Source organism: Anolis sagrei, chromosome 5 (assembly GCF_037176765.1).
Source record: "Anolis sagrei isolate rAnoSag1 chromosome 5, rAnoSag1.mat, whole genome shotgun sequence".
Taxonomy (NCBI): domain Eukaryota; kingdom Metazoa; phylum Chordata; class Lepidosauria; order Squamata; family Dactyloidae; genus Anolis; species Anolis sagrei.
The window spans coordinates 103,040,505-103,055,615 of NC_090025.1; the positions used below are offsets into that span (position 1 = coordinate 103,040,505).

Consider the following 15,111-nt stretch of genomic DNA (forward strand, 5'->3'; position numbering starts at 1 on the left):
GGCGCGCGCCCTCCTCACTCCGCTCAGCGCGTTGTGTTCATCCAGGCTCTGCTTTGGGCAAACTGACAGGGATGAGGCTGGCTGCTGGACGGAGCAGAGATGAGGCGGCGCGAGCGCTGGCCACGCGACCGACTCTGGCCGAGAGTAGTAGCAGCACTAGCACGCAAGGCTCCACCATCCCTCCCTCCTCCTCCTTCTTTGGTTCCCTCTATCCTCGGCGGGAAGGCAAGCGGGAGAGAGAGGCAGCCTCGCCTCGCCTGGCCCGGCCTGGCCCCGCCCTCCGCTCTCTCTCTCTCTCTCTCCCTCCCTTCCCTAAGCGCGAGGCTTCCTCCTCCTCTAAATCTGAGGTAGAGGAGCCCACAAAGCAAGCAAGCGCCTCTGACTGCCGGGAACCCTGTGGACCCTCAGGTAGAGTCGGCTGCGCATGGGCGGGAAGCGGGGGGGAGGGGAGGAGGAGGGGGAGAGAAGCATCCCCCTGCGGCGCGTGGACGGAGGAGTAGATTGGAGCCCCGCCGGAGTAGATTGGAGCGCGTGAGGAGGAGGAGAAGGGGGTCCCTCGCGCCACCTCACGCTGCCTCGCGCTCCATCCCCCCTCCCCTTCGATATCTCCAGTCAGCGCTCCAAACGAGGCAACCAAACGGACCCGGCTAGGCTGTCGCTCTTTTCGCGGTCCCTTCGAAAAGGGAGAAGCGAAGGGAAGGGCGTTTCCGAGGACGGGAAGGAGCCGCGGTTTGCCTTTCACTCCCCTGCCGCCTGCCTTCCTTCCTTCCCCGAGGGCGGGAGCGCTTCTTGCCGTTCAAGTTTAAAGACCGGCTTGCCGGTTCCTGTTTCAATTAAGCTGGTTGGTGCGTGGAAATTGGACCGTGCTGGAGCCCGCCTCGTTCTGTCAAGAGATTTGACAGCCCTCCGTGCGCCTTGGCGGGTGGGGAGGCCACAGCTGCACCTAGACCTCAGAGACGGATGTATATACATGTGTGTGTGCGCGTGCATCTATTTCAGAACATTATGTCATATGTATATACAATATATTGTATTATATTATTGGAATAGCACAGGAGACAATGGCTCCTCTCTCTTCACTCTGGCCCAGAGCCACAGTTGGCGTTGGGGAGAGGGGTCTCCAGCTGATGGCATATCCAGGAGACAACGGCTTCAAACTACAAGAAAAGAGATTCCACCTGAACATGAGGAAGAAGTTCCTGACTGTGAGAGCTGTTCAGCAGTGGAACTCTCTGCTGAGAGTTCCACTGCTGAGAGTTCCAGGGGAGTATGGTGGAGGCTCCTTCTTTGGAAGCTTACATTAGGAAGAACTTCCTGACTGTGAGAGGTGTTTAGCAGTGGAACTCTCTGCCCCTGAGTGTGGTGGAGGCTCCTTTGGAAGCTTACATTAGGAAGAACTTCCTGACTGTGAGAGCTGTTCAGCAGTGGAACTCTCTGCCGCGGAGTGTGGTGGAGGCTCCTTCTTTGGAAGCCTACATTAGGAAGAACTTCCTGACTGTGAGAGCTGTTTAGCAATGGAACTCTCTGCCCCTGAGTGTGGTGGAGGCTCCTTTGGAAGCTTACATTAGGAAGAACTTCCTGACTGTGAGAGCTGTTCATCAGTGGAACTCTCTGCCCCTGAGTGTGGTGGAGGCTCCTTTGGAAGCTTACATACGGAAGAACTTCCTGACTGTGAGAGCTGTTCATCAGTGGAACTCTCTGCCCTGGGGTGTGGTGGAGGCTCCTTCTTTGGAAGCTTACATTAGGAAGCACTTCCTGACTGTGAGAGCTGTTCAGCAGTGGAACTCTCTGCCCCGGAGTGTGGTTGATGTTCCTTCTTTGGAAGCTTACATTAGGAAGAACTTCCTGACTGTGAGAGCTGTTCAGCAGTGAAACTCTCTGCCGCAGAGTGTGGTGGAGGCTCTTTCTTTGGAAGCTTACATTAGGAAGAACTTCCTGACTGTGAGAGCTGTTCAGCAGTGGAACTCTCTGCCCCAGAGTGTGGTAAAGGCTCCTTCTTTGGAAGCTTACATTAGGAAAAACTTCCTGATTGTGAGAGCTGTTCGACAGTGGAACTCTCTGCCCCAGAGTGTGGTGGAGGCTCCTTCTTTGGAAGCTTACATTAGGAAGACCTTTCTGACTGTCAACAGTGGAACTCTCTGCCTCTGAGTGTGGTGGAGGCTCCTTCTTTGGAAGCCTACATTAGGAAGAACTTCCTGACTGTGAGAGCTGTTCAGCAGTGGAACTCTCTGCCCCGGAGTGTGGTGGAGGCTCCTTCTTTGGAAGCTTACATTAGGAAGAACTTCCTGACTGTGAGAGCTGTTCAGCAGTGGAACTCTCTGCCCCGGAGTGTGGTGGAGGCTCCTTCTTTGGAAACTTACATTAGGAAGAACTTCCTGACTGTGAGAGCTGTTCAGCAGTGGAACTCTCTGCCCCAGAGTGTGGTAAAGGCTCTTTCTTTGGAAGCTTTGAAACAGCCTGGGTGGCTATCTGTCGGGGGTGCTTTGAATGCAATTTTCCTGGGAATCACTGGGTTGCTTTAGTTTTCCAGGCTGTATGGCCATGTTTCAGAAGCATTCTCCCCTGATGTTTCAACCACACTTATGGCAGGCGTCCTCAGAAGCTGTGAAATCTGTTGGAAAGTAGGTAAGTAGAATTTATATATGTGTGGAACGTGCGGGATGGGAGAAAGAACTCTTGCATTGCAGCTTCAACACCCGGCTGCTTCCTGGACATTCCACAGATATATAAACCTCACTTGCCTAGTTTCCAACAGACTTCACAGCATTCATTTTCCAGTCCCAATTCAAGGTGCAGGTCATCACCTATAAAGCTCTGAACGGTTTGGGACCTGCCTATCTTTGTGACTGCATCTCCTACCGTAAACCTTCATGATCCCTTTGATCCTCTGGAGAGGCCCTCCTTTTGCCCCTTCTTCCATCATGGGCACTGCTTGTGGGTACGAGGGAGAGAGCTTTCTACACTGTCCCCCCCCCCCCCCCGACTTTGGAACTCATTACCAGGTGAGATTAAGCAAGCCCCTACCCTAGCAGCATTTAAGAAAGAGCTAAAAACTTGGCTTTTCCAATGTGCCTTCGGAGAGTGATCATCCAACCCATTTTTGTTAGTTTCAATCTACAATTTGTTTACACGATGCACTTTCCCCTACCCCTAATGAAGCCCAAACCCCACTGCTCCCCCTTCTCGGGCTCCTCCTTTACAAATACACTTTTTCTACTTCCTATCTCACCCAGGGTTTTGACATTTTTAACATTTTATCTTGTACATTTGGCCTGCCCTTTGTGATTGAGTTTATTATGTTATTTTACATTGTCGATTTTATTTTGTTGTATTATTTTTCGGCTCGGCCTCATGTTAGCCGCCCTGAGTCCCCATTGGGGAGATGGTGGTGGGGTATAAATAAACATTATTATTATTATTATTATTATCATCATCATCATCATCATCACAGACCTCACAACCTCTGAGGATGCCTGCCATAGATGTGGCGGAAATGTCAGGAGAGAATACTTCTGAAACATGGCCAGACAGCCCGGCATCCTCAGAGGTGTGAGGTCTGTTGAAAAGTAGGCAAGCGAAGTTTATATCTCTCTGGAATGTCCAGGAAGCAACCAGGTTTTAAACCTGTGAGGCTATTCAATTCTAATCAAGGTGGCCAATTGCAACATTCACACTTGCCTCCAACACACAAGAGTTCTTTCTTCCATCCTGAACATTCCACACATACATAAACCCCACTTGCCTAGTTTCCAACTGACTTCACAGCTTCTGAGGACGCCTGCCATAGACGTGGGTGAAAAATCAGGAGACAATGCTTCTGGAACATAGCCATTCAGCCCAGAAAACTCAAAGCAACCCAATAATAATAATAATAATAATAATAATAATAATAATAATAATTTGATTCAATTCAATTTGTCGTAGATACACTCCTTTGGGCTTCACACAAACTACCAATTTGCCATAATGATGATGATGATGATAATAATAATAATAAACTTGTATCCACTATATCTCCTCAATAGGGACTCAGGGCAGCTAACAACATGTAATGACAATATTCAATGCCGTAGAATACAACCAAGGGGAAAAAAGACAGAACATAAATTAACACCGTATCCACTGGTAGTGCAGTGGGTTAAACCACTGAGCTGTTGAACTTGCTGATCAAAAGGTCAGCAGTTCGAATCTGGAGAGGGGTGAGCTCCCATTGTTAGCCACAACTTCTGCCAACCTAACAGTTTGAAAGCATGCAAATGTGAGTAGATCAATAGGTACCTCTCTGGTGGAAGGTAATGGCACTCCATGCACTCATGCCAGCCACATGACCTTGGACTTGTCTACGTGCAACGTTGGCTCTTAGAAATTGAGATGAGCATCACCCCCCCCCCCCCCCCCAAGAGTTGGACACAACTAGACTTAATGTCAAGGAGAAATCTTTACCCTTTACTTAACATAAATTTTAAATGAGACCATAAACCTTAACGTAAGCAATAACAAGACATGACCACCAAATTAAACGAACACTGAAATTACAATTTAACTCAACCAAAATACCAAGACTAAAAAGTTTTAAAATTGGCAACATATAAAAAAAACATTAAAAATGTAAAAGGATATAAACCCAAAGTAGTAGCCATTTCCATGTTCCAAGCTGATTATAAAGCTGAATATTTCATTTGTCCTTCTCATCATATGCTTGCGAGCATAGAAAAGTTTTTAATTGTTTTTTGAATGAGCGAAGGGAAGAGGGCATTTTAATTTCCTTAGGGAGAAAAATGCACAATCCTGTGCTTTTCTTTTCCATTTCTGGTCAAGTAGCTTAACCATTGGTTTGTCTCATCAAGTACGAGGTCTGCTTGTGGTCTCTTGGTATCCAGTTCATTGGTCACCATATCCGTTGGTTGTCTTTTGTTCGTGCTATACACCCTGCCCATTTTTTTGCATCAGAAATTTCATCGACCACGTAGTTTACCCTGGTTTTTGGACACAGCTCTTTGTTGCTGGCATCTCTTATTGTTACACCACACATCTTTTTTTCCATTGCTTTCTGAGTCATCACCAGTTTTTCCTCCTCTAACTTTCTTGTTGCCCATGTTTCAGATGCATATAACATTGCCAGTAGAACTGTAGTGTTGAAGATATCTGCTCTGACCTTCATTGGCAGTTTAGCATCTGTCCGTCCTGTCTGGTTTAGATTAAAAGCCATCCAAGCCACCTTGTGTCTTCTTTCCCATTCTCTGTTTGCCAATTTATTCAACTGTACTTGTTGTCCAAGATATATATGTTCAGACACTTCCTCAATTTCATCACAGTTTATAGCAGTGCGGCCCTGGACACATTGCTTATTTTTTATCCATTTTGTAATAATAATAATAATAATAATAATAATAATAATAATAATAATAATAATAATGGCAATTGGCACACTGGGTGCCATGCCAAAAGATCTCAGATGGCATTTGGAAACAATAAACATTGACAAAATCACGATCTGTCAACTGCAAATGGCCACCTTATTTGAATCTGCGAACATCATTCGAAAATACATCACACAGTCCTAGACGCAGGGGCGGCTCAACCCATTACGCAAAGTAAGCATTTGCAGTATAGTTGATTTTGCCCAGGGGAGCTCTTGAGGCGCTCTTGGGGGAAAATAGACTTTGACATATGCGAGTTGTACTTACTGGGATGTATAGTTCACCTACAATCAAAGAACATTCTGAACTCCACCAATGATGGAATTGAACCAAATATGGCACACACAGAACTCCCACGACAAACAGAAAATATATGTATCAGTGATTGGTTGGGGGCAGCGCCAAAATACTGTTTGCTTACCGTTGAAAATTACCTAGGGCCACCTCTGCCTACACACTTGCGAAGTGTTCGACTTGTGATTTTTTGATACAAAATCCAGCATATAGAGCTCATTTGCTGTGACATACTGTGGTTCTGTGTCAGTAAAATAATAATAATAATAATAATAATAATAATAATAATAATTTATTTGTCGTGTCAGGGCAACCAGTCAATTATATCACATTTCTAACAGAACAAAGCAAACAAACAAACAAAACACAAAGTTTGCAAGCTTGGTAGTTGATTAAATGTCCTTTGACCAGTAGCTGGCCACTTGGAGTGCCTCTGGTGTTACTATAAGAAGGTCCTCCATTGTGCATGTGGCAAGGCTCAGCTTGCATTGCAGCAGGTGGTCAGTGGTTTGCTCTTCTCCACACTCGCATGTCGAGGATTCTACTTTGTAGCCCCATTTCTGAAGTTGGCTCTGCATCTTGTGGTGCCAGAGCGCAGTCTGTTCAGCACCTTCCAAGACGCCCAGTCCTCTGTGTGCCCAGGGGGGTGTCTCTCATTTGGTATCAGCCATTGGTTGAGGTTCTGGGTTTGAGCCTGCCACTTTTGGACTCTCGCTTGCTGAGGTGTTCCAGCGAGTGTCTCTGTAGATCTTCGAAAACTATTTCTAGATTTAAGTCGTTGAGGTGCTGGCTGATACCCAAACAGGGGATGAGCTGGAGATGTCTCTGCCTTGGTCCTTTCACTATTGGCTGCTACTTCCCGGCGGATGTTAGGTGGTGCAATACCGGCTAAACAGTGTGATTTCTCCAGTGGTGTAGGGTGCAGACACCCCGTGATAATGCGGCATGTCTCATTAAGAGCCACATCCACTGTTTTAGTGTGGTGAGATGTGTTCCACACTGGGCATGCATACTCAGCAGCAGAGTAGTACAGCACAAGGGCAGATGTCTTCACTGTGTCTGGTTGTGATCCCCAGGTTGTGCCAGTCAGCTATCGTATGATATTGTTTCTAGCGCCCACTTTTTGCTTGATGTTCAGGCAGTGCTTCTTGTAGGTAAGAGCACGGTCCAGACAATCTCAGACATGTTAGATGACATGATCACATCGGCCGCGCCAATTCCTGAGGAATACGAGCACTTTATTGAAATAATAATAATAATAATAATAATAATAATGCATTTGTATTTGTTACCTGCCTCACAGCTTGAGGTACACCTTTAAAACACCCAGATTAAACACACTATATTCAGGTAGTCCCCGAGTTACAAGCATCTGACTTGCAAAAGACTCCTAGTAAGGAACAGGGCTCAGATAACAGGAAGTGAGAGAAACCTACCCTTGGGATGGGAAATGTACTTCTGAAAGAGTTATTATCATGGGGGAAAGGTGTCTCAGTTGAAGTTTTCTCGTTAATCTTTGTTTCTACAACAAAATCCAGTCGTCACAGGGACAGAAAGTGAAGCTGTTGAAAAAGTATTGTGGGTGACAGTTGCCAGTTGAGTTCTGGCTGGTTGGAGTAAACATCCAACAATGTCTGGGGTGAATTATAACAGAGAAGGTGATCCTGCAGGCAACCCAAACCATGCAGACTTTGAAAGTCAGAAGCATCACTTTGTACTTTGCCTGGAAATCTGCAGAGTGTATAGGTGTGATATGCTCATTCTTAGATGTTCCTGTGACCAATCTAGCTGCCATGTTTTAAACTAAATAGAGTTTCCAAACTTGGTATAGAGGTAGCCCAATATGTAGCACATTGCAGAAGTCCAATCTTGAGGCTACCAGCACATTGGGTTTTTGGGTTTTCCAATTTTAGGAAGAGTTGCTTCTGGCTTATCAGACAAAGCTGGCAATAAAGACTCCAGAAGTAAAATCAGGTCCAGGAGAGGACTTCTTTGAAACCCAAAACATACCCCCATATACTCTGGAGATGTTTCTGGGCATTAATTTACAGTGGAAGCAGGTGAAGCCTTTCAAAGTCTCTTTTGGGTAAATGTGCCTTCTGTAGTTGCCCACCCCAATTTAAATGAAGGTTGCAATTCTCCACCCCACCCCATAAGAATACTGTATGCATTTTTCCATTTTATGTACATGTTTAAGTGAGTTATTGTGAATGATCACAATCAGGTGACTATCAAATTTGTGCTGGTGCTCTCAGATTTTACAAATTCTGATGAAGTCTGTCACTATTCATACATGGTGATAATGTCCCAGCATTTGTTGAGCTAGCTGGTATTTGATTGCTAACAATTGAGGGCATACAGTATTTCTGAATGCATGAAAATACAGTGTGTCCCAAAAGGATATAGGAAATTATAGCTAAATGTACCTTTATTACAAAATATTCACTACAAAATTTTATAAAATATTATCTACAAAAATATATGGAATATAGAATAACATATAATATGATCTTGTTATTTTTGGGTGGGAGGGTTAGATAGGTTTTCTTGTTTTCACCATATTCTGGCGAAGGTACTGTTTAGACTAAAGTTAATGTCCTTTAGTTTTCAGGTGTTAAAAACACATGTCAGCATTCTCATATGAATGGTGACATTTGCCAACATCTTATTTAGGAGAAGTTGGGGGCAGTCCAACCGAAATTATATGGTTTTTGGATTATAATACAGGAATTAAACATGTGATGAATTCCATCACCACTCTTTAAGTAAATGTGGCAGTTTCAATAGTCCCCCGGAGTAGTTTTGTACCCTTTACTACTCTGTGTGTGTAGCTTCAAATTGATAATTGATGCCTGGTGAGAGTGTTCTTAGGAAAGGAATACTCAAAAAGTAGATTTGCCAGTTCCTTCCTTTGAAATAGAACCTGCAGTTAACTGGATAGTATGCCATTAAATCTTTGCTTTGTTCCACTCATCCTGAAAAGTTTAATGAAGGGCTCTTCCACACAACCATATAACCCAGAATATCAAGGCAGAATAACCCATAATATCTGCTTTGAACTGGGTTATCTGAGCCCACAATGCCATATATTCCAGTTTGAAGCAGAAAATGTGGGATTTTATTCAGCTGTGTAAATATCCACAGTTCCATCCAAGGGATTTGAAAGGGGCAATTCCCCTCCCCTTCCCTCATGATCTATAATGCACAATCATAAACTGTACAGGAAGGCAGTGCAGATGGTTTAAGGCAGAAATTGAGAAAACGAATGTTTTACCACTCGTAGCTTTTCTTTAAGGTTTTTCTGGTACAGCTGTACCAGGAGCTCTAACTTTATTTGCTATGTATTAAATGTTTGGTAGCAGTCCTGGGTTTCAGGGACTCTGCAGATAGGTGGCTTCCTTTGGTTGCAGTCATAAGGCAAGTCACCTGTCCATCATCGTTAAGTTTTGGTCCCGCCCCTTGCTCAGGGCAACTGGGAAGGGAAGGGACCCATTTTAGTATGTCTCAGCAAGGAAAGCTAATGTACAGGACGTGTGCAAGCTTCCCCTGTACAAAAGCTTCAACCCTTAAGAATTTCCAGGGAAGTATCCCCAAAGCTTTGAAGACTTTCTGGGGGAGAACAGCCCTAAAGACCAAAGAACTCCAGCTGGAGAATATCTAAGCCTTTACTGGTAGGTCCACTTGGTGCTTCAAGACACAGTTCGACCTGGTAGCGGAGCCCACATCAGTAAGGGTTAGATTACAGTCAGCCTGGGAGAAGTTAAAAAGGGGATTTTCCTTTAAAGTAAAGAAGAAGTTATTGAAGACAGTATCCTGGCCTTTGTGGGAAAGTTTAGGAAGCATTTGTTTATCTTTATTGAAGACAAGAGAAGTTTCTGTTTGTTCATTAATAAAAGACTTTGTTATACTTCAAAAGCCATCTAAAGTTATTTGTGGTGGAAAACCTCTGAGAACTTCTCTTTGGGCCCCCTGGCTTCCCGCTGGGCAAAGGTTGCACATCCTGTTCTAAAGGAAATTCTTTACAGGCCCAGCGTGCGACAGAACAAAGGGGATGTTGCATTTAGACTCTAGCTCTAAATTCCTTCATCAAGGAAGGCTTGGACAAGTTGAACCAGTGTCTAGATTAGATAGTAGAATGGATGAGGACCTGCCAAGAAACCTAAATCTTGGCAGGGGTGTAACAGATCACTAGTTCTCTAATTCAGCAAGGGTGGGATTTAGCTAGAGGTTTCCACCCATGTTTTTCATTTTGCAAAAATTGTATAAGGGCAAAAAGGAAGAGAATTCAGAAAACTGAATGAAATAAAAGTATGCCTATTATTTGTTAGATTTCCATCAAAGGTATTCTGTCATGCACAGGCAAGCTCCAGTTCAGGAAACAAAGTTCTTAAAGTCGAGAAACTTTATTTGAGATAATAAAATTGTTATATCTGAGGGATGAATAACTGCACAGTACATTTATAAGTAAAGCAGTTCAAATATTCCACAGGCTTTCATTCTATTTGTCAATATACAACACTAGCACGGCTTTCACTCTGATGGTCATAAAACAAAACAGTTAAAATATCCCTTTGCCCCAACTCTTTTATGAGACAACATTGGATCTCACAGTTAACTGCCTCCATTTCTAGCTGCAACCATGAATCTACCAGGTATAGATAAGCACTTCCTGGTTAATGGCAGATTCTTCACCTGATGCCCCAAATGCAAGCAGCTACCAGAATGCTTGAACCACAACAGCACACATCATCCAAAATACAAGCAAGCATATGTAGCAAATGAAGAATAGTTATGGCAGGACTCATGTGCCTGACATTTTTTCCTCTAAAAACAATCCCGAGACCATGTTTTTTTTTTAAATTAACACAGAAGCCAGTACATTTTTAGAATCTACCCATCCTTGCTTCCCTGCTGGGATGTTTTTCCACTTCACAAAATATTGTAATTTGCCTTTATATAATCAAGAGTCCAGTGTTTCCAACAGTTCAAAATGTTGTCTCCATCCATCATAACAGGTTGTGGAGGGTTGTCCTGATCAAGCTACTGATTTCAGCAGGCTGAAACGAAACACACTATGTAGGTGCCTGTATGTTCTGGATAAAATTAATTCAACTGTGACCTCATTTACAAGTCTGAACAATGAAGAGCCTCACTTATTTTGGAGCAAGTTTTCTTGAAGGTTATTAGTTTTTTTAAAGGTAGGCAAATATATAGCTTGTCCTACTTTCAAGTCCCAGTTGACATCATGGCATTTCTTTTCTCAGCCCCACTGATGTATAAATTCTATGCCCTTTACAACAGATGTAATTTTTAAAAGTGAGTTCATTTGTGTGTGTATGGGGAGGGGGTGTGTTATCCACATGTTATGTGGTATGATCACTCCGCTTGTTTGGTTGAATTGTAAATAGAATGTGCACCACAACCTCCTGCTGGCTTTCATACTATGGTAAGCATAGTGATGCATCACACACACACACACACCCCCCAGCTTCCTTAAAGAACCAACTCTGCCAATAGAAGACTTGTTTTACAGTGTATGTGCTTGCAGCAATTCCATGGATTTTATAGGCATTTTAAAATGCAGTGAATACTCTAATGTGGCTTTGCCAATTCCTTCCTCTGAAATGTAGCCTACAGCACCTGGTATTCATTCATTTTCACGGGAGTACTAACCAGGGCTGACCGTGCTTAGCTTCCAAGTTCAGACATGATCGGATGCCTTTAGGGTCTTTATGGTCCAAGTACCCTCTTATGTTCTAGCTTTTAGAATTGCTATATACTGAATTGGCATTTTCTGGGAGGTGACACTGGTGGAGGATCACTCAGAGACAATAGCAGTAAAAAAATTAGTTAGATCTTGTTAGTACTGCAAGAAGTATTAGTTGATTATTTTACTATTGTAAAGAAAGAGGCTTCTCTGAGGCCTAATAAAGCCTACAGCAGTTGAGTCCAGCTTGCTGATTCTTTCTTGAATTGCGGTGCTCAGAAACAATATTCCAGGTGAATTCTGACCAAAGCAGAATAGATTGGTACTGTTACCTCCTTTCAGACCCTATATACCCACTGAAGTAGCCTAGAATTGCATTGGCATTTTTAACTGCCACTTCACACTATTGTTCCATGTCCAGCTTTTCGTCTCTTAAGACTACTAGATTACTTTTGCATTTACTATTCTCAAGCCAGGTGTCAACCACTCTTTATCTGCATTGTCTGTTCCATTATTTTTGAATTGTTGAATTGTTCTGTCTTTCTCTCACTCACCTGCTCCTGTGAGTATTTCACTCTATTGATTGTTCTTTCTTTGTTGGTTTCCTTCATATCTATTCCTTATATATGCCCCTTTCGAATCTTAGCTTAATTGAAATTTCTATAGACATTCATCCTGGTTTCTTTAGACCAGCCATTTTTTCTCCCCTTTGGAACTATTTAAAATTGTGCTTCTACTGTCTTGTTTTAAGGAGCTTCAAAAACCCTTCCAGACAGGCTCAAAATCCTTGATGGATTTCAGATTAACCTGAGACATCCAAACAACGCCTCTGGTACATTTGGATTAATCTAGAGTAAACTGGGATTTCCCAGTTTACTTCAGATTAAAAAAAAACACCTCAACAGATCCAAACTTTACTGCAAGCTCTGGATATGTTTAAGTGCTAGGTCTTTGGGGATTGACTCTTGGTACCACCTTCCATGATCCCAAGGGCCAGTCCCCATTGCCATCCTGGTTCTTGGGGATGACATCTCTTGTTTTCAAGACTAATCTCACCCTCTCCTTCTGGGTAGATCTCTGGGAGGGGATTTTGACCTGTCTGGAAGAACCCTCCATCTATCATGAACTCTTCCTTTTTAATATTTGTGACAATGGGCTCACACCTGGTATTTCCCTAAGTTTAGGGAAGTTTGCTTTCTTAAAGTCTAACTTCTTGTCTTACAATTTGTGCTGTATAACAGATTACAGTAGAACAGAGTCACTCCCACATAAGGATTTCATCACTTCTACTTCATGAACCAGATCATCCATATTTATTAGGATGATATCTGAAATAGCTGATCTTATTGTTGCTTCTTTCTCTTTCCGAACAATGAATCATTGTTTTCAAGACTAATTAGGAATTGATTGGATCTGATATCTTGACAGTCTGATTTCTAACAAAGATCAAGACTGTTGACATGCATTACTGTCATCTATTACTAACACCTCTCCTACTTGAAAGTTTGGTCATCTGCTCCAATAAGTTTTCATCCAAGTCCTCAGATTTCTTGAAGGTGTTTAGTAGTTCCACACAATAATAATCCCCTTTTCTTTCCCTCTTAAGTTTTTCCAGATGTTCTTAATCTAGCTTCCAGAAATTAAGTAATGGGCTGAGCCATCGTTTTTCATAACCTACATAGTTAAATCTTTTCTTTTGACTATGTAGGTCAAAAGAAAGCACAGCCTGATTTGCTTTTGAAATTATTTTGTGAGTTCCATTGTGCAAGGTAGGTTTACAATATGATCCTACTGCTCTGCCTTACCTAAGTTCATCTTGGACATCTGGCATTTCTCAATCCATATGCTATAAGTCTTATATCATTTTGAGCATCATTTTGCTTGTATGAAAGATTAATGCAATGTTCTTATGGCTACTAAAATCCCAGATGTGCCCTTTCTTATAGATTAGAATGTATATGAATCATTTCCAATCTGTGGACCATTTTGTTTTCTGTATTTGTTGACAGATTTTTGCCAGAAGTAGAGTAGATTCTGAATATTGACAAAGCTGTATTAGTATGCTGTATCTATTCCTGGTGATTTGCACTCATTCCACCGTGCTCACAGGTTTTGCACTCTCGGATGCAATTATCCACAGGTAGAAAGTATACCCCCCTTAAAAATCCAAAATGTAAACCTTGATGTTACCAATTTATATAAGAAATATTATTTCACTGTGCTGCATGGGACAATCCTGAAACAAATGTTCATAAGGGCCCACAGTATTTCCCTCAAGTTCTCTGGATAAGGCTTCTGGATCACTTTTTTAAATTGTACGTTCATTTTCACATGGTTATTGGTTGAATGAATCCCTCAATTTTAACCTCTTTTGTTGTATTATTTAATTTTTCAGTGTATTTTTTCTCTCGGCTTTTTATTTGCAAACCTTTTCTGAACAAATCTTGCCAAGAAATCCTGTGATAGGTTTGCCATAGAATGGAAATGCATGAAGACACACACCAACAATTAAACTTTTTACAATGTATATGTGTAACATAATACAGAACTTTCTGACAACTAATGCCTTTAGTGCTTGTTTTTAACTGTTAGATACCTCTGGAACAAGCTGCAAACCAAAGGAAAATGTCTTCAGTTGCAACTTACTACAATGAGAAGTCAGTACTTGTTACAGGAGCTACAGGTTTCATGGGCAAAGTACTTGTGGAAAAACTTCTGCGCTCCAGCCCAGATGTGAAAGCAATTTATATTCTGGTGCGGCCTAAAGCTGGACAGCTGTTGCAAAACAGAGTGGAGCATATGGTGAAATGCAAGGTAGGAAATTTTAACTTTATAAAGAAAACTATGACAGTTGGTGATCTAGTCTAGCTATATAATAAAAATGAAAATATGCTTGTATGTACGTAGACAGGCAATTTCTGAGATAGCTCCCACTTCCAGAGAGCATTGTGATTCCTCCAAACAGCAGATCTTGACCAAACTTGGCACACAGCCCCCCTAAAGAAAAAAAAATGACTAACAGAAAATGCTGGAGGGGTTTGGGGGGAATTGACAGTGGGGATTGGGAGTTATAGTTCATCCACATCCAGAGAGCACTCACAATCCAACCGATAATGAATCTGAACCAAACTTGGTACACATGATCAACTTTGAATACTGGTGGGGTTTGTGAGGAGTTGGCCCATGATGCTGGGAGTTGTACTTCACCCACAATCAAAAAGCACTGTGAACGCAATCAATGATCAATTAGACCGCACTTGAGACACTTACCCAACATCACCAACTTTAAATACTGGTGGGATTTGGAGGAAATTGACCCATTGGGGGGGGGGGGCTGAGTTTGTTTCGGGTGGGGGGGGGCTGAGTCTGAGTGAAAGAGGGTCTACCCTAGCAAACCTTTTGAATCATTGCCCCAATACCCCCATGGATATGGGATATATTGAGTATGGTGATCAGATCATGATATGAATAAACATAACAGTTTAAATAATGCACCAGTAAGGCCTTTTCGCGAACCACCATGAGAATTTCGGGGGGGGGGGGGCTGAAGCCCCTCAAGCCCCCCCCCCCCCCCCACAGCTACATGCCTGCATGGTGTTGGGAGTAATAGTTCATTGACAAAGAGCATTGTGAACCCCACTAACAATGAACCCGCACGCTCCCTTTGATCATCTGGAGAGGCCCTGCTCT

General features: G+C 42.8%; 1 protein-coding gene across 1 annotated transcript in view; it reads left to right on the forward strand.

The window, feature by feature from the left end:
- The first annotated feature begins 210 nt into the window (after nt 1-210).
- The window catches only part of LOC132776434 (fatty acyl-CoA reductase 1-like), a 49,590-nt gene continuing 34,689 nt past the window's right edge, over nt 211-15,111 (forward strand). The window contains exons 1-2 of the mRNA XM_060778088.2: nt 211-408; nt 14,014-14,235. Coding sequence (XP_060634071.2) covers nt 14,047-14,235 — 189 coding nt within the window. The 5' untranslated portion in view covers nt 211-408; nt 14,014-14,046. The remainder of the gene's footprint in view (nt 409-14,013; nt 14,236-15,111) is intronic.